This window comes from Eublepharis macularius, chromosome 14 (genome assembly GCF_028583425.1).
Source record: "Eublepharis macularius isolate TG4126 chromosome 14, MPM_Emac_v1.0, whole genome shotgun sequence".
Classification (NCBI taxonomy): Eukaryota; Metazoa; Chordata; class Lepidosauria; order Squamata; family Eublepharidae; genus Eublepharis; species Eublepharis macularius.
In genome coordinates, this window is record NC_072803.1 from 29,516,827 (window position 1) to 29,535,989 (window position 19,163).

A 19,163-nucleotide genomic window follows, 5' to 3' on the forward strand; every position below is an offset into this window, starting at 1 on the left:
GCAGAGCACCTACTTGGGGAGGCCATGAAATGCCCCCCCAAGTGGGAGCAGGCTGAGCCTTGGTGGGGGGTGGGAGGAGGGGTGGGAGAAGGGCCCCAGAGGGTTGGGGGGCATTTTGCATGCAAAATGCCACCCCTGGCAACACAAGCCTCCCCCAGCTGTCAGTGGTAGAGATTAGAGCACCTACTTGGGGAGGCCATGAAATGGCCCCCCCCAAGTGGGAGCAGGCTGAGCCTTGGTGGGGGGTGGGAGGAGGGGTGGGAGAAGGGCCCCTGAGGGCTGGGGGGCATTTTGCATGCAAAATGCCACCCCTGGCAAAGGAAGCCTGCCTCTTCATTTTTTCCCCATAGGAAATAATGAAGAAAGATCAGCAGCAGCATGCTAACAATATGCTGCTCCTTCGCTTTCTTATGGGAGGATGGGGGGACCTGCTTTGGGGGGCCATAACATGGCCCCCCAAAGTCCAATCTGTCTGAAACTTGGGTGGTTGTTAGAGAAGGGTTAGAGGAAGGTCCCCACCAATTTTGGGCTTATTTGGTGGGAAAATGCCTCCTCCAGGCGTCCTGGAAGACGGAGGCATTTTCCCATAGAAAAAAGCCGAAAGAATGCCGAAATAATGCCGAAAGAATCCCGAAAGTCGAAAGCCGAAAGAGATTCTTGTTTCGGCTTTCGGCTTTAACGATAGAGAATCTTCTTTCGGCTTTCTACTTTCGGCTATAGCCGAAAATTTTTGGCTTGCACACCCCTAATCACTACCTGAAAAGAAGTTGTCAAATATCAAAGCTTGCATTTATTTTACTTTTTAAGATGAATGAATTATTTATTATGGTTGGACCAGTCTTTTAAAGATATAATGATCTTAGAATGCCAGATAATTAAAGTGTATATATTTAAATTCTCTAAGCAACAAGCCTGCATCAGATATATCAAATAAGTGCTAGATTCTTAAAAAAAAAACAAAAAGCAGTTTCAGATTTTAAAGAAGTTACACAGCTTTATTTAATCAGCAATCTTTTGGCCAATATTTGGAATATACAAATGAATTTTGGCTAATGTCCATTAACGCTCTCTGCCACTGGAATTTCAGATGTTAATGGTACAGCTGTGAAAAAAGTCAGTTCTCCTGGGGGTGGGGTGAGAAGAGAATGAATATTTTTTTACCTTTTCAAAAGCTATTTCTAAAACTAATCTGCAAGGAAGAATCAATACTTTAATTTAAACTTTTCAGTACTACTGCCATGTAAAAGGGTTGTTCTGAAAAGAAAGCTCAAAAATTAGAATGCTCCCTTTTTCATTGATTAGATTGTAATTCTCAGAATACCAGAGTTACAAGTTGGATGTCCTTTGCAATACCATCTATATGTCATTAATCCAGATTGACTATGACATATAGATGGTATTGGAAAGGACATCCAACTTGAAACTGGTATTCTGAGAATTAAGTTTTTGAATTTCCCATCATCATTTTCCCATTAGTAGACAAGAACCAGTCATTTTTCTGGCCTTCTCCATATGCAGGCTGAAATTAGGAGTTTTCAGTTACAGCAAGTCAGGTTTGCCAGCTAAACACAGAAATAAAACATATCTTTCAATTCTAGTGATTTCTCAACAGAGCCTTCTTTATTTGAATTACTTATATTTTCACACTCCCACCCAACTTCTCTTTAAAAAACATACATACATGAGTAAAAACCAAATACTTTCCCCACAAATTAGTAAGGGTCACATTTTTAAAAAATATAGCTTACGCAAAATTTTAGTATTCTTTAAAGAGATCAAAGTTCAACTGTAGGAGTCTCCAAGATTTTGTTTCACTCCAGAATCCTTTCAATAACACTAGTCAGTTTTATACCCAAGGCTCACTCTTCTGTATGTACGAGACGCTATTTTAATTTTCTCCCTGACATTGGTGACAAATGCTCTTCCTTCTCTTCCGCTGCCTGTGAGGCTCCACTGTAACATGAGCGCTTTTCTGTTCCTCCATTTTTGGAGAAAGAATCTGGGCCCAGTTTTCTTGCTTTTGATATAGCATCTCTGATTCTTGAGGACAGAAGGTATATGTCTTTCTCCTGGCTTTGTGGGCAGAATCATTATTAGAAACTGAAATCCATGCGAGACCCTCGCTTTCTGCATTCTTCAGCTGCCTCATGCTGCGTCTCACCCTTTTTTGAGTACTACTGGTTACACTTTTGAAAGATTCCTCTATAGAGTTCAGTACATCATTTAAGAATCCAGAATCATTTACAGCCTGAGGCATACAGGGTAGTTCTTCTGTATTACCTCCAGAAAGACAGGAATTGTTCCTAAGTGTTTCAGACTGAAAATCCTCAACACTGGGGAGGTAGGAGGTGATTCTTCTGCTCCTCCTTGGATTTCTTTTGAAGTTCATATTGATGTCACCTCCGCTCAGCTGCTTTATTGCAGAATCCACAACAAGGAGTGAAGCTTCTTTACTGTTTTTTTCACCAGTTCCTTGCTGGTTTAGTAAGCCCAGGTCCATCTCATTCTCACTTGAATAATCGCTTTTCGGTACCTGTCCATTTGAGGTATTATTTATGTTTCTGGAAGAATCACTACCAGGTGGTTCCAAAGGAAGCGCAGTTTGTGTGTCATTCAGAATAGCATCTTGCAGTTGTAAGGATGAGCATGATACGCCCTCAGGTAAAGCATCTTCCAACACAGCACTCAAGCTGGAATGCAGGTAATTGCCATCTTCTTCTGTACTATGCATTACGTTATTTGTCTTTTCATGCGTTTCATGTATGATACTGGAGCAAGAACAATCTAGGAAAGTTGCAATTAGAGAAGAAACCTGATTGTGTTTTAACCATTGAGTACCAAGTAAAGACAGATTGAATTCATACACAATAAGCTTCACACCAGAAAAGTTTAATTATCATTTAGTGTAATGTATGAATTAAGAAACACCATAACAACCACTATACCACTTCTGGGGCCTAATGCATGTAAACAATGGAAATGCAGAACAGACAGCTCAAAAATCATGGTTTGCTTGATTGATCTTCCAAAGAAACTGTGGTCTGAGTTCTAAGCAATGATTAAAACAAACCATGGTTTACTAAGCAGCAGACTTGTCTTCTGTAACCAAACTCTGGTATTCTAACAATGTAACTGTTTCAAATCAAAAGCCTACACACTACTTTTTGAATTACAACAGCCAATTAAAGTGAAATGTTTTGCCTGCACAGCGTCCCTTGTGGCCTTGAGAGCTTTGAGCCCAAACCTTTCCTTGCACAATGACATCAAGGACAAAACAAAAGGGCCTGCCATCAAAGCAGAGTTCCCTCCTTACAGACCTCAAACATATTTCAGTCACTGTGCTGATGGTAGTAGTCCATTTGAAACTCTTTGGTTACTTAGCCTGGTGGAAGCTGTTAGACTAACAGTACACAATAGAATTTAACAATCCAAGGTTAAGTTATCTGGGCAGATTTTTATTCATAGCCTGCCTCATTAAATACCTATTTCTGCCAATAAATATTCAGTATGCCTACATTACAGAGGATTTCTCACATTTGCCAGCAGAGATAATCAAGTGCCTCTCCTCAATATATTGGATTGCAGTTTGTCATTCTACCAGCTTTGTATCAACATGTGGGAGAAATACACTCACAGCACTTCTGAAGTACCTCACTGAAGGTGAAATTTAAAATGTTTTGATCCATAATGGTTAGTATAACCAGGTTAACAAGGAATAAGTCAATATAAAGGGTTGTATCTTTGTTCTTCCATAAAATCTCTTCCTTGACCTCTATCTTCTCCTGCTCTTACATTTTCTGGCTTAGCTACTTTGCTATTATAGAGGATTATGACAGCCATGGACTAGGCTGAATAGAGACCTCAGTATTCAAATTCCAAAGCCCATGAGTAATTCCTGTTAGGATTAAACTGCACCAAGTATTGCCTGAGCATCATAGGCCTTCAAGGTTGAAAAAGACAATACTGTTTAGACTTGCATGGGACACTAATTTAACTATATTTACAATTTATCATTGATAACCAGAAAATCAACCAATGGGTATACATACCTAAGATGGAAACTGATGACTCTGGAGTGCTTTGATAAGATGATATAAGGGAAACATCTTCTGTCGTCTCAGGAATTGGACTCAAGAGAGGTTTCTTAGACACAGTTTCATAATGCCCATGAAATGCTTTCTGCGTCTTTTTTTTCCTTTTCCTCTTTCCATAAGCTTTGCTCCTAGAAGCCTGCAGATATTCAGAAGACATAGGATATATTTCATAGGTTGTATTTCACTGCCAGTGGAGACAGTGATGGCCACTAACATTAGACAGATTCATGGAGGATACGTCCATTGGTTAGCTATGGTGACGAAAGGGATTCTCCACATCCAGAGCAGTAAACATACCAGTGCTAAAAAGCAAGTTGGCTTCTAAGTCTTATTTGTTAGCTGCCAACCAGTGGCTCTGGAAGGCTACATGAAATGGATGCTTGACTTGGTGGACCACTAGGTTGATCCAGCAGGGCACTTCTTATATTCTTAGAAAAAGATGTTCAAAATATAGTAAGATATTTGGAGAACAGCAAACACACAAAACAAGAAAATGTGCTTAAGAAAATATAGTTACAAAACAGAATCAAGAAATTACCGATCTAGTTGTTAGCCTAACATTTTGTCAATGTTCTGTCAATAGAAAATTAAACTTGTGAAATCTTAACAAATGGCAAAATTAAGAATAACTGCACAGCAGTTTCTCTAAGATAGAAATTTGAATATATATTGCAATTCCAGTATTTACTCCAAGCAAATTAAGTTGCATGAAAAATCACAGGTAGAGTAGACTTACAGGTGTTTTTTTAGGAGTAGACTTTGTTACCGTGGGGTTTTTTTGGAATTTTTTAGGATTTGGGACCTTAATGGTAGTACAAGTCCTCTTGGGTCGAGTTTCACTTGTAAGGCCATCACTTGTTTCTTCTACTTTGTTGATCTGCTATTAGGAAATATCCATTAAAGAAGTCAAGCAGTAAGACCACAACTATTACATTATAATAGTCTTAATCATATATAATATACGCAGGAGAAAATGTTTTCATTAATTGCATTATGCACTGCTGCAACTGAGAGCAGAGATTAAAATTCCTATTTCACTCATCTTTGTACCAGTTGTTTTTTAATTAAGCAAGAGATTTCCTATCCCATACCAACTGTAAAAGTTGTGAGCATAACTAAAATGCTGAAAGACAATTGAGTTTTACCTACCTTTTTAGCAGAGGATCGTGTGGCTCTAATACAAGTAGCCTGAAGATCAGGAGAACTTTTTTTTATTTCTATAACTGAAAGGAAAAACTCAGATTACATTTATATTTTGATACTGCATTCCAACCATATTTGCATCGTTAGTTTACTTTGTAATGTGTGATGAGCCCTTTACAAATCCTTTAAACAAAAAGGCTCAAAAATTCTCGTAGAAACATTCCCACACTTTATTACAAATACAATTTGAGCTTTATTACAATTTGAGCTTTACAGTCTAAGTGAAATATGTGATCATCAATTTATGTTAGTAAGTCAGAAAAACTACTGTATGGTAACTCCTGCGTATTATTGAGCTTCACAAATTTAAGACTACACCTAGTAATACATAAATCATAAATAATAACTGTTACAATTGATTTTGGGCAGAAAATGACATTGATAGCCAATGAATAAGTTACTGTTGTGGTAAGAAAGTTATCATACTAGAAATGTCTGTAAATAGATACCATACCGCACCCAATGCCAGCAACACAGGCATGATAATTAACTAGTGTCAGCTGGCCCATCCATGTAGCTCTCATTTATCGATATGACCAACCTATCATGAGTCTGAGCTATACTGAAGCAGCTATTACATCTCAACAGCTACATATAAATATACCACTTTGGTTTCTTCATTGTGATTATCATAAAATACACATGCACACACTTTTTACCTTCCAGATAATTGGAGTTCACAACAGTTTGAGCTGTAGAAACTACCTCTGATAACTCTTGAAGGAGATCCTATATTATAGAAGCAAAAATCCAAACTCAGTTTCAGCAAAAGACAAATTCATGTAGACCACAGTATTGAGAGAGGGATTAATGCATTATAACTTAAAAGTCACAGTCTAACACCATTATCAATGAAACCACAAGCCTGCCAGAATCAACACCAGATGCTCATCTTAAGATCTTCACCTGAAAAAAAAAATCTGCTTTTTTCTCCCTTTCAAAAAATGCTCTTTATTTCATAAAATCTGGTCTGATGGAGTTCTGCTGAGCTTAAAAAGCTTGGACAATGTTTTGGGTCATTTTGGTTGACCCTAACAAAACTTATTACAAGGGTTTTGTTCTGGATGTTACATGGGCCAAAACAGCTGTATACAGCTTTAATGTACTTGACCGTTTCAGTTTTATTCTCTTCCTTCCCTTGTGCATTTTTAAAAATTTCCCCTCTTCTCCCTATTTGTTTGTGTGTCTGTGATTGAGTGATTTCCTCCACCCAGCCTTCTCCATTTTTTATTTTCCTTTTCCCACCATTTTGACTTCTGTATGTGTTTTATTCTCCTCCCCCACTATTACTTCTTTATTTTAAAAAAAAACTTTTTACCCGCATTCTTCCCCATTATATGTCAGGGTCAACTACTTTTGTGGGGTTTTATCATATCCTCTCATATTGTAGTGCAGATTTGGCTTGAGTTTTCAAGTTCATAATGTAATGCTAACAATGGTTTTATGTAAAGTAATTTACCTTGAAAATAGTGGAATAACATACTGAAAACACAGAGGGACTTGCTTCTGACTAAACGTGATTGGGCAGCATGGCTACAAAACTTTATGTACCTAACTGTAACTTCTTTTGAAGTCATCACATCTTCCCAACTTTAATGTATTTTTATAATTCAGCGAGAAGTTGATACTATTTTTCAAAAATCATTTCTATTCTTTTTAAGATCTGTCTAGGATCTCCTTATTGCAAGGATCTCTTACTGTCCTCACCATCTGCCACTGTTACAAATAACAGTACAGAATAAAAATGGCTGGGCTCATGAGAGAAGGGCTCATGTAGAGGAGAAGAAGCATTCTTACCTTTTGCATAACTGCATCAGATGCTTGCAAAATAAAACAGATACTGCCAGATGAGGGTTTCTTAGCTAGCTGTGTGTATGTGTGTGCACTCTTGCGCTCGTGCGTGCATGCAAGACTTTTAAAAGAGCTATATCACTTACATCATCACCATCAAAATTCGGTTGGGACAAAGGTTTTTTCATGGGAGTTATGCTGGAAGAACTGTCATTCCTTGATTCAGATGGACTGAACGAGGCTTCTCCACTACAGATTGGAGTATCTACAGGCTGAAGTGCATCAAATACTTCCACTACTAGCTCCTTGCTGTGTACCTCTGTTTTGTCTACTGGTCGGGTACTTCTTTCTGTAAGACATTATTTGCATGTTAAAAGTTCTGCTGACAAAGCCTTTAACCATTTTATGCACTCATTTCCCTATCAGTCAGTGAAGCATCACTAGGACAGTATTCAAAAACAGTTCTGTTTGGAGGATGGGAGGGGCATTTTGAACCTGTTTGCAGTGGTCCACAGCTTTGGAAGACTGACAGCTCTTCACTTCCTTTCCGCATACTGGTATAATCAAGATGCTCCTATAAAAAATTAAGTAGTAATACTATTCATTTTAAGGCAGCTTTATGAATTGGCTCATTACACTGCATCTACTCAAGAGTTAACACATAACTGAATGTATATTTTTACGTGTGAAGTCTAAAAAAAAATCTATTTATGGTTTTAATTGTATAAATTAATTTTAAATGTATTTTAAAATGCTGTAATCCACCCTGAGCTCTTCATGGGGAGGGCGGAATAGAAATCCAGAGAAAATAAAATAAACTGAATATATAAAATGATAACTGACTGGAATACATCGGGGGTGGGGGGGAGTATATTGATTAGCTCATGCATTAGGATTAGGAAAAAAAACTCATGTATAACAGGCCACAGTGTTATACCCAATTATTTCATTGTGAAAGCTATGTCTGGCAATTAAAAATGTAACAATGTAAACATCTAAATATGAAAAATCCTAGCTTTGAAAATATCCAACACAGAACCAGTCCCTAGAACTCCTTTTAAGCACACACAAAGCTAGGCCACTAGGGATGAGGATAAAGGAATGTAGCTGTCTTCCACCCGTACTTCAGATTACACTATTATTTCGCAGGAGCACTTACCACAGACAACTGTGAGGCATGGAATGACTACCACAACAAAATGCTTTTAAAGTACACAGTTGCACAGCAATAATTTCAAATGTACCAAGTTTATCCAGGAAATAAAACTGCTGTAACATTTCATACTTATAATTTGTATGATCAAAGAGTATATGGCTAATGTACCTTGAGACATTATGTGACCAACTGTTTGATAGCTTTAAAAATACCAGCAATGGAGCTTTTAATGGACAATGGACATGGGGGCAGATTAAGAGGGCCTCTCTCACTGTTCGATCTCTCTCCCTCCTCCCCTTTGGACTGTGGGTTTGGGATGGAAAGCAATCACATTTCTCTTCTTTTCCTGATAACAAGTGCAAGGTCAATGATGAACAGCGTCTATCATCCATGATCTGACTCTGGATGAAGTGACTGACCTTGTATGCATCACGAAGACCTAGCAGGGCCCAGGACTTGCCCACATGGCTCCTACTGGGAGTTCTGTTCAGCATTAACCATAGAAGGAAGTAGAGGGCAGCCTTCAGTAGTGGTAATCTGTAGAAAATACCTATCTGTATTTAGAAAGGTAACAAGTAGAGAATTTTCCATTCACTGAATGCATTTTTCCTGTGCTGGAGGCCTAGAAGAGATTGGGCAATCCTTTAGTATTACTGCAGGGTCGCTGGTATACACTAAGGAGACTGAGCTAGCCAAGGGGACTCTAAGCTTATGCTGAATCTGTACAATCTTTTCTCTCTCTTTTTTCCGTTTTGCTACCTACTGCAGGTCTTCAGAAAGTAGAATGCTATAAATCTAAAGACACTCACCGTCAGCTCCTCAACTAACATCCTTACTGGTGTTTTCTTCAGAACAGAACGAAGACAGGAGTTGTCGTGGTATATGGAAGGTAAGCGTCCTTTTTGCAGAGGGGTAATGGGTGGCTTGGTTTCATCAAATATTTCCAAGCTCTGTTTCTCTGCAAATCTGACCTTCTTACAGCTTTGCTGAGATGTAAGATTGCTGATTAATTCTTCATTAGTTGTTTGTGACAGGATACCTTTAGATCAAAAAGTTAGACAGCAAGTTGTGTGTATAATTCTGTTTCTACTATTAGTACTATTAAAGGCAAATTTTTAGAAATGCAGTACCAAAGGAAGTCAGTGACGAAGGTATCACAAAAATGGGACAGCATTTTCTGTCCTGCAAAGCATTGAAATTTTCATGCTACAGTTCCAGTCTGGTGGGCCCCTGCCACGTTGACAAAGTCCCATGAGTACAATAGTTCATTTCTGAGAGATACTGTGTGTCTGACTTTAACAAGCAAAAGATTTTATTGGAGGCTTAGGAGTTGGATTTAAAGAAAATGTGGAAAGTCACTATACCTATTTAAAATTAGGCTACTGATACAATATTGCAAGTATTTTTGTTGCATGTTTAAGATTACATAAGTATCCCTATGTCAGAGGATGTTAAAACAAGCATTGAAGGGCGAAAAATGTAACTGGTTTCAACTGGGGTCAATCAAGAGGCTGTTAGTATTTATAAACAGACATGAAAAAATACTCAATCTTTATTAGTTTTGGGGGGATTATATTCTGAAGTGCTAAAACAGACCATAACTGCAAACTGTTTGAGGGTAGTTTTCTAAATATAGCATTGTTTTGTGCCTATAATTAACTTTATAGGACAACTATACTGCCAAGCCATGAAAATAGAATTTTATACAAGTACTTATTCAGCATTCAAAATTGATATAGAGACTTCTAACAGGCTTTGCTTGCTAGTTTGAACAAAGTACGGCAATATATATATTGTGTTTTGTTTATACAAATTACATTCAGGAGGAGTGCTGTTTACATAAGTCTGTAACAAGGTAGTGTTTAATTCTTACCACTTGATGTCTCTGAGATGACTGCAACTGAAGCAGCTTCCAATGGTACGTGTCCAGATTCCATAGAATTTGGTTGCAAAACTGAAATTGTCTAGGAACAGCAATTAAGAGTATTCAGACTTGTATTTTTAAATGATGTATCACTTTAGTTTACATGATTGAAATATTGACCATCTTCAAAGTTTTAATATAGCCACACAACAGAAACAAAATGAGAAAACATGGGGGAGGGAGAAATGGGTCAGGAAGCTGGTTAGGTGATACTTCCATGGAAGATCCTTCTGTTGCGTCACAGTCCACTAGTCTGACTGGTTTTCAAGGTGATGCTCAGAAGAAAGCAACAAGGAGCAAAAGAAAGCACCATCTGCTCTACTATGGCTGCTCCTGCGAATAACCAAGTCCTTCGTCACTTTCTGTAGAATATTGAGAAAGTGGAGGTGGTGTTGCCACAGTGAAAGAGGCTGATTCTCTGACATACGTCCACAAGAGGAAAAGAGAAGAAAGTTGGGGCTTTGCTGCTGGAGCAAGAGAAGACACAGGTTTCTGAACTGCTCTGTCACAGCAGTCACCAGAAAGCAAACACAGCATAATTCTCTCGATCCTCCACACATGTGAAAGCAACCCCCATGACCCCTGTTTTCTAAAGCCACGAATCCTCACTATGCTCCGAAGAAGAAAAAAGCTGGCAAAAAAAAAATTGGAAATAACCTTTTTTTCTGTGCTAATCAACAGCAAACTTTCACCAGAAATAATTTTACTTTTAACATTTGAAACAAAGTGCAAAGACAGAAAGCTTCATTTCTACTGGTATAAGTTGTAAATTCAAGCAAGCCAAGCAAGAACAGTGTTTGCTCAGGTTGAAGAAATAAGATATCTGTTGCCTGGATTCACCTCTCTATATTAGGTTCTATTGAGACTAACTTTCTTTCATTTAGTTCATTTACAGTCCACCTTTCTCACTGAGACTCAAGGCAGATTACAAAGTTCAATCAGACAATGAGGACCTCTAAAAAACAAGGCATCTGGATTAGGGTTACAGAACTGGAAAACAGTGCAAACAATTAAAAAACTATCTTGGCATGACATACCATCGAATGAGGAATACAGAAGAGAGATAAATTATTGCCATCAATTTTAACATAGTAGCGGTACTTTAAAAGCAGCAGCAATGCAACACATGAGAAGCTCTGTTTATAGAGAAGATATCATGTACCTGGATATCAGCTGAAGTTTTTTCTCCAGTAGTTGATTTACAGTTTAGGGCATCCTCAAGAGCAACTGTCTTACATTCTGATGGCTTCACTTGGTCCAGTTGAGACTGTTCATGGGATCTTGTGCCAGCTTGTTTAGCTGTATTTTAGATATTTAAAAACATGTACATTAATCTAAACATATGAAGTTTTTTATACTAAGCCAGGTAATCTGTCCATCTTGCTAAAAATTTGGCTCTTCAGAGTTTTAAGCAAAGAAACCTCCTTCCCATGACTTGTTATCTGAAATCCTTTACTAGGATTTGAACTGGAAACTTGCCACTTGCAAAGCAGGTGATCAATCACTGAGCTAGGGCTTTCCCACAAACATGTACTAGTGTTTCAAGCTCCCCTCTTGCTCCGCTAAATTATTAAGACAGGCAACATGAAAAACCATGACTAAGGTATCAGATAAGCTATATAAGAAACTACTGCAACCAGGTATTCAGAGTTACAGGATTAAAAGTGCAATCAGCAACAGAGTTAAATCCTTCTATACACAAGTTTAGTAGACTTAGAAAGGTGTAACTCTGCTCAGGATTGTTCTGTATATTACAAAGATGTCAGGTTTTGTAAACGGCAAGCACCAAATATATTTTAGCAAGGGTGTGCGATTCAGGATTCCAATTCAGAAAAAAACCCGAATTGGAAAGACTCATGATCCCTGAATTGGGCCCAGCATTGCTGGCTCGATTCAGAAATCAAAGCTTTCCAAAGCTACTGGTATCACTTCAGGATACAGCAAGAAAAGTGCTACTTGCTTTGGAACTTCCCGCCCCACTGCTTTTTACCTTCAATGGGAGGGGAAGGAGGATTCCCTCTTCTCCCTCCCATTGAAGGTAAAAAGCAGTGGGGCGGGAAGTTTGAAAGCGACAGAAGGAGCACTTTCAGTTTCAAACGCCCCATGCCTGCCTCACCCACTATGCATCGGGTGAAGCCGGCATGGAACGTTTGAAAGTGCCCCTTCTCCTGCCACTGGCGAGTGACAGGAGAAGGGGCGCTTGAAGCTGAATTCGATGTGCATCAGGTGAAGCCAGCGCAGGATGTTAGAAAACGCCCCTTCTCCTGCTGCTGGCGAGCGGCATGAGAAGGGTAGCTTTGCATTTCGGTATGCTCTGAATCTTTAGGGAGCATACCAAAGCTTTTAAACACCTGAATCCTGAAGCAGCTTGTATTTTAGGTTTGAATCTGTTTACTTACAGTTGTACGGTATATGGGTCATTTCTTCCTTTGCCTCTTCAAGTGGCTTAAAGGATGATTGGAAGGCAGCTATTTTATCTTTCAATAAAGCATTTCGCTGAAAAGGGCTGGCCTGATCAAAAAACAGAGGAAAGGGATTTCGGACCCTGTATGAAACATTACAAGCCTAAAAAAAGCAAAAGACTGCCTTGCAGAATGGACTGGCTTTGGTAGTCTTATATGTCATTAATTCTCACATGCTCCAAGGAGCTTGGGGAGCAAACATGGAAATTTATCATTTTCACAATTACCTCAAAACCATTACATGCTTCACATCAATTTAGTATTCAAGCTAAACTTAATTCAGTAACATCCATTTTCAAACATCATCAACCAAGCCACTGCATTTGCATTCTACAGATATCATATGCTTACCTGCAAGGGAGGATCTTCAGTCGTCATTCTCTTTCGGTGAGCAATATATCTGATAAGAGCATTATTTTCTGGAGAACCCCGCAATCCAATTGTAGATTGCCGTCTTAATTTTTTTAATCTGCTTGTGGACATCCCTGAAAGAAAAGACGATCTATTCTGAACATTCAATGAAGTCAAATAGGACTTTAAATCTCCACGAAACAAAGTAACAATAAGTCACTTTTTCTAAATTTCAACAGCGGTTAACATTTGACAGTTTGCCTTCACTATGAGAAAGAAAACATGCCATCCAACCAATATGTTAAAATGCAAACCCCAGTTTGTATGACATCAAAAGGAAATTTAAAGAGCTTGCAACCCGTGCACAGTGATTTATTGTCTACATGTTCTTATGTATAGACTACATAAAGCCCCACTCCTCTCCTATACCAATTCAGAATAATACAGCAGTTAAATAGTAGCTCTTTTAAAGCATTGTGGGAAAAGGTAGGAAAAAATAAGAAAAAAAGAGAATTAGTTTATTAAAAAAAAGAGAGTCCCATAGCAGTATAAAGGCTTACATATTGTACAATTTTGCCAATATTAGGAAAACTAATTCCACACGCACAAAAAATTTAAATAGACCAATGGCTCACATCTGCCTACTGTTAGTACCTAAGCAAAACAAGGGAAATGCCCGGATAGTAGAAACTGCAAACAACCAACAACAGGTCCGGGAATATACAATGAATAATCAATTCATTTTTCCTTATGGACACTATAATGGTGCAAAGGTGCAAAGTGCAAAGATAATGTACAATAAATATAATAAATACAGTAAGATCTCTTGTTTCTTCTGTCCAAGTGGTCACAGAATAATAACAATGTCCAAAGGGAATAACATGAAAACCCACAATGGGGACTAAGCAGAGAGTCACAATACTAGATGGGCGGTGACTCCAGTCCAAGTTGAAGAAAAATCCAAATGTGCCGACGGGATTATGCGTGCATCTTATACAATTCCCATTTCGTATAGATCATACTACTTCTTGGGCACAATTAATTCTGGACTGTAACAAAAATATAAATGGTCACCATTTTACTAATTACACTGATGTGACTACTCATAATATTCTGCCCAATATTCTGCTTGTCCGTGGCATTATGGTTGTGTACTCATGTCTGTGATGTACTGAAGTTGGGCAGAATATTATGAGTAGTCACATCGGTGTAATTAGTAAAATGGTGACCATTTATATTTTTGTTACAGTCCAGAATTAATTGTGCCCAAGAAGTAGTATGACCTATACAAAACAGGAATTGTATAAGATGCACGCATAATCCCGTCGGCACATTTGGATTTTTCTTCAACTTGGACTGGAGTCACCACCCATCTAGTATTGTGACTCTCTGCTTAGTCCCCATTGTGGGTTTTCATGTTATTCCCTTTGGACATTGTTATTATTCTGTGACCACTTGGACAGAAGAAACAAGAGATCTTATTGTATTTATTATATTTATTGTACATTATCTTTGCACTTTGCACCTTTGCACCATTATAGTGTCCATAAAGAAAAATGAATTGATTATTCATTGTATATTCCCGGACCTGTTGTTGGTTGTTTTCCGTTTAGTACCTGGCAACTATAAAAATAGACCTTACCTTTACCAAGTTTTCTGGCTTTCACTGCTTAAAAGTAAACTGTAGTCACCACCACAGGCAACCAATCAAGTAGCTATTTACAAGCATCATATTATGGCATAAGCTTTCATAAATATATCGCAAACCTAGCAGATCCATGAAGTTATCTCTCAAGTTGTTAGAACTTGGGTACAGAGAAAAAAAGGTGCAGGCTTCCAGAAAACTGAGCTGAACTAAAGAGGTATTCACTATGGCAAACAAATCTGTAGATCCACATTCCAAATTACCACTTAGGCCCCATTAGAGAAAACATGCCCAATATTTATTGTGAACCAACATTTCTGACCTCCCCATCTCTTACCTTTATATTTAGTAAAAGACGCTGGTGAAATTCCAAAATCAGCTGCTGTAAGAGCAGAAAAGTCTATTGATGATGTAGCTTGGTTGATCATTTCACAGTTTGCATTTGTTTCTCTTTCATCCTTATTAGGAGTTATACAGTTTACATTTTCCAAAGAAGTTGGCTTATCTACAGAAGGGCTTCCCGAGTCGTTCAGTGTCAGAGAGAATGTGAAAGCATTTGTTGGGATATTTTCTTTTGGGACATTTGATGAGCAGATTGAAGAGTGACAGTTTTCTTTGTTTGCACTGCTGAAGCAGACTCCATGCCACGAATATTGGTTGCATTCCGAAAGCACCTTCTTATTACACAAGTTTTCCATTGGGTAAGTCTTTGTGATTTTTGATTAAGCAGTGAGACTAATCATTTCTTTAAGAATATCAGCTCAGTCACCAGTCCTGAATTTCCACACCAAAAGGGTAAAAAGCTGCAACTGCCCTACTTTTGAGATAAGGTAAAAAAATATTAGCCAAGGGGAATACAACCTGTTATTCTTTAAAATTGGAAGATAGGAGCTTATTAATAGCCATTATTAAAAAATTGCAAGGAAATGTTTACAAAAGTAGGGTATTTTTCTTTTTAGGCCATAAATGACAACACGGAGCTAGGTGTGAGAATAAAATTTTTGTGGGCTTATTTTCAAGGCATGTAAAGATGAACCTCTACAAAGATACTGAAAGATGACAGTTTGACATTAATAAAGTAGGTAGCAAATTAAAACAGGTTACTTAACATTTACCAAGCTGGTCTTTCAATGAATGTTTTTTCTGTTCATTTCCCTTCGCTTTACATAGGCATTGTATTTCATTTCTACTAAATGGGCCTTCTAGCAGTGTTTGTTCACACACTGTGAAGTCTCTGAAGATAGTACTTTGTAGCCTGCTTTTAAGAGATGGCCCAAGTAGCAGAATGGTCATTGTATAGTTCCAACATGAAGGGGCTAAAAACTAGATACATAAGTTCCATGGGGGAAATTTTGACTTTTGATACAACTGGTAATGGACTTAATAAGAGTATCCACTAAAAATAAGCACCAACACTGGGAAAAATAATCAATAGACTTCTTTTAAAGACAGACTAATATCCAACATTTTGCTCAGTTATATGCAAAGGGAGAAGAATACTGACACACACATGTTGAGAACTCTTGATGATAACAAACCAGTATGCTGTTAATCTTCATGGATTATAGAAAATAAATTATGTAAACTAGAGTTCAGTTTAGCAGTACAAAGTATAATTTAACATATCAACTATAAGGCAAATAAATGAAGGGAGAAGAAACAGACCCCAATTCTCACACTTCAAGCCCCTTCCAGTGATCCAACGGATAACAGAAAGGTTCCTTTTTCTCTAGCTAACTATGGGTGAGAAATTCACTCTTCATAAGAACTGGAGCCAGTTACAGTAGCTTATAGCCTACTAAATGTTACATGTCTACTCAGAAGGTTTTTTAAAAACATTTATTGTATGTTAAGGGTTTAGTTTCAAACTACTTTGTAACAAATGCAAACCAATTCCTATGCTTGTATGTTTTGGAAGCAGGGGGTGGGTGGGCGGTCCACAGAACTAAGTTGGGCTTGCTTCTAAATAACAACAAGCTGCAAAGCCTGAGGCCTGTATGTAAAGAATGTCATCATTAAATACATAAAAAGGAAAAATGCAGTCCAAAACTCTTCACAGGCCCTAGCATTGCTTCCATATTATTTAACCTCTACATAAAGCCTTTAGAACTCATTTGCAGTTATGAAGTGGGATGTAATCAATATACAGACGACATCCAACTCTGTATATCACTATTCAGGTCGCCACAGGATGCAGTAGAAATCCTGGATCGCTGACAGCTGTGGTGAAATGGCTGAAAATGAACAAATTGAAATCAAACCCAGATAAGACTGAAGTAATGCTTGTTGGGAAGGCGGGGATCTTGAAGGGCATTGTACCCCCTCACTTTCAATGGAGTTTGTCTGACTCTTGCAGACTCAGTTAAGAGCCTAGGGGTTATACTGGATCCAGCGCTACTACTAGAAAAACAAGTTAAGGTGGCCACAAAAAATTCTTTCTACAACCTTACTCTAGCCAAGAAGATGGCTTCCTACCTTGACCTGGCTCTATGCTATGGTAACATCAAGACTTGACTACTGTAGTGCACTATACATTGGTCTCCCATCTAAGTTAACTAGGAAACTCCAATTGGTGCAAAACGTAGCTCAGCTGTTATCAGGAGCAAGTAGGAGCATGAATATCACTCCCATCCTTATCAGTTAACCATGCTCAGTTCAAGGTTTTGGCTATCACATACAAAGCTCTTCATGGCCTTGGTCCATCATATCTATGAGACCACCTCTCTCCTTATGTTCCTCCACGGCAGCTTCACTCATCTGAACAGGGTCTCCTGCAGGTGCCACCCTGCACATGAATGAAAGCTGCCCATACACATGCATTCTCTGTGGAGGCCCCACCATATGTGGAATGGCCTGCCTGAGGAGGCCAGGAGAGCCCCCTTTTCCTGACTTTCTGCAAATGATACAAAACCACATTATTTAAAAAGGCTTTTTACTCAGTTAGAAGAGCAATATTGTAGGGAGGGGGGGTCTCTCAGATGCTTCACTAATAAGTTAGGAACTATAGACTTCACCACCATGTTGTCTTATGTCCTATCTGTTGCTTTAAGTATGTGCTCCTATACACTAACTGTGTTTTAAGTATGAGCCTGCTGGGTAGTTCTATGCTGTCTAATGTCAGTCCTAGAACTGTCAGTCCTACACAGCCAACGGATGAGTGCAATCACAAATTCCATCTGAGTCTCTCAGTCATTTGATTCCAGAGGCTCTCACTATTTGGGAGTAAGGCCAACCAAACTCAGTGGGACGTACTTCTATAGGTAGGTAGGTAGGAACTTTATTGTGTATGGCCATTGGCCTTTACAAGTTAAAACATACTTAGAAGCAGAAATTTAAAATTCTGGGATTACAGACTTCTTTAAAATTTCTCAATTCACCATCAAATCAAAAATTTACCATTCCATTCTATTAAATGCTTCCTTGGAAACCACACTTAACTAATTTTCCTGGCAGCCAAGGCAAAAAGTGCCATCTTACATACTTCTATATAAACAATCCACATCAAGGACAACATTCAGAAGTAGATATAAGAAGCTGGAGGCCCATAAGATGCAGAGAAGGAGGATTTCATTCCCAGTCCCCTGCCTGCCTGGACCGCATGATGGGCAACTCCTGCTCCCCTCTGGTTACTTCTTGTGCTTGCCTGGTTTGTGTGTGTGGGTGGGGGGGTTCTGCTCTCCCTCCTCCCCCATTGCCTCTCACACATGTCCAGCCAGGTGAAGAACTCCATCAGTGTCCCAGGGTACTGGTCCAAGGTCAGTGCATCTATGTCGCCTACACTTGCGCACTCAACGTTTCTCTGTTTTGGAGTAGGAATGCCAAGTGATGGCTGAGAAACTCCTGGAGATTTAGGGGGTAGAGCCTGGAGAAAGCGGGGTTTAGGAAGGAAGAAGTCTCATTGGGGTATAATACCGTACAGTCCGCCTCCGATGCAGCCATTTTCTCCAGGGGAACAGATCCCTGTAATCTAAAGATCAATTATATTTCCAGAACTTCAGGTCCCACCGGGAGGTTGGCAACCGAAGTTACCCCGCAGATTTATCTGCCGCTGGGCCATATTCCGAATTAGATATAGAATACGGGCGGCTTGCCAGTAGGAGACAGAGAACAGGAAAACGCACTCTCACCTCATCCGCTTGTCTCCCTAGCGTGACTCCTAACACAGAGCAGCCCTGCTTCGCGCTACACGTTCTACCCTCAACGGCCGCCTGCCTTCATTTACCGGCTTCTTTCTCCCGCTCTCCATTCAAACCGACTCAAAATAACCGAATATCCCTCCGCCGCCACTTTTTCCATTCGTCTGTCCGTCTTTCCCTCCGGATATAGCTTCTTCTCTCTTCAGCCCCGACTTCCAGGGCCGCTGCGCCACCAAGTAAAAACCCAGACAGGGCTGCTTGCGCTTCCGTCTCACGTTAAACCGGTACCTGATTTACGGCACCTATTTTCTATAACGAGTTCCGGCACAGCGGACGGATAACATTTGAGTGTTAATTAAAAAGGATTGAAAAATCCGCGTGACACTCTCTCATCCAATCAG

The 19,163-nt window shown here is 39.1% G+C and overlaps 1 protein-coding gene across 1 annotated transcript; it reads right to left on the bottom strand.

The window, feature by feature from the left end:
- Positions 1-1,836: 1,836 nt before the first annotated feature.
- On the bottom strand, positions 1,837-19,004 carry CDCA2 (cell division cycle associated 2). The gene is given in 15 exon segments (XM_054998066.1): positions 1,837-1,915; positions 1,917-2,784; positions 4,050-4,230; positions 4,831-4,974; positions 5,244-5,317; positions 5,957-6,026; positions 7,235-7,437; positions 7,584-7,662; positions 9,054-9,283; positions 10,118-10,208; positions 11,331-11,467; positions 12,568-12,679; positions 12,982-13,115; positions 14,964-15,443; positions 18,754-19,004. Coding segments are annotated over 14 exon segments (2,763 nt in total). The 5' UTR covers positions 15,325-15,443; positions 18,754-19,004.
- Positions 19,005-19,163: the final 159 nt, after the last annotated feature.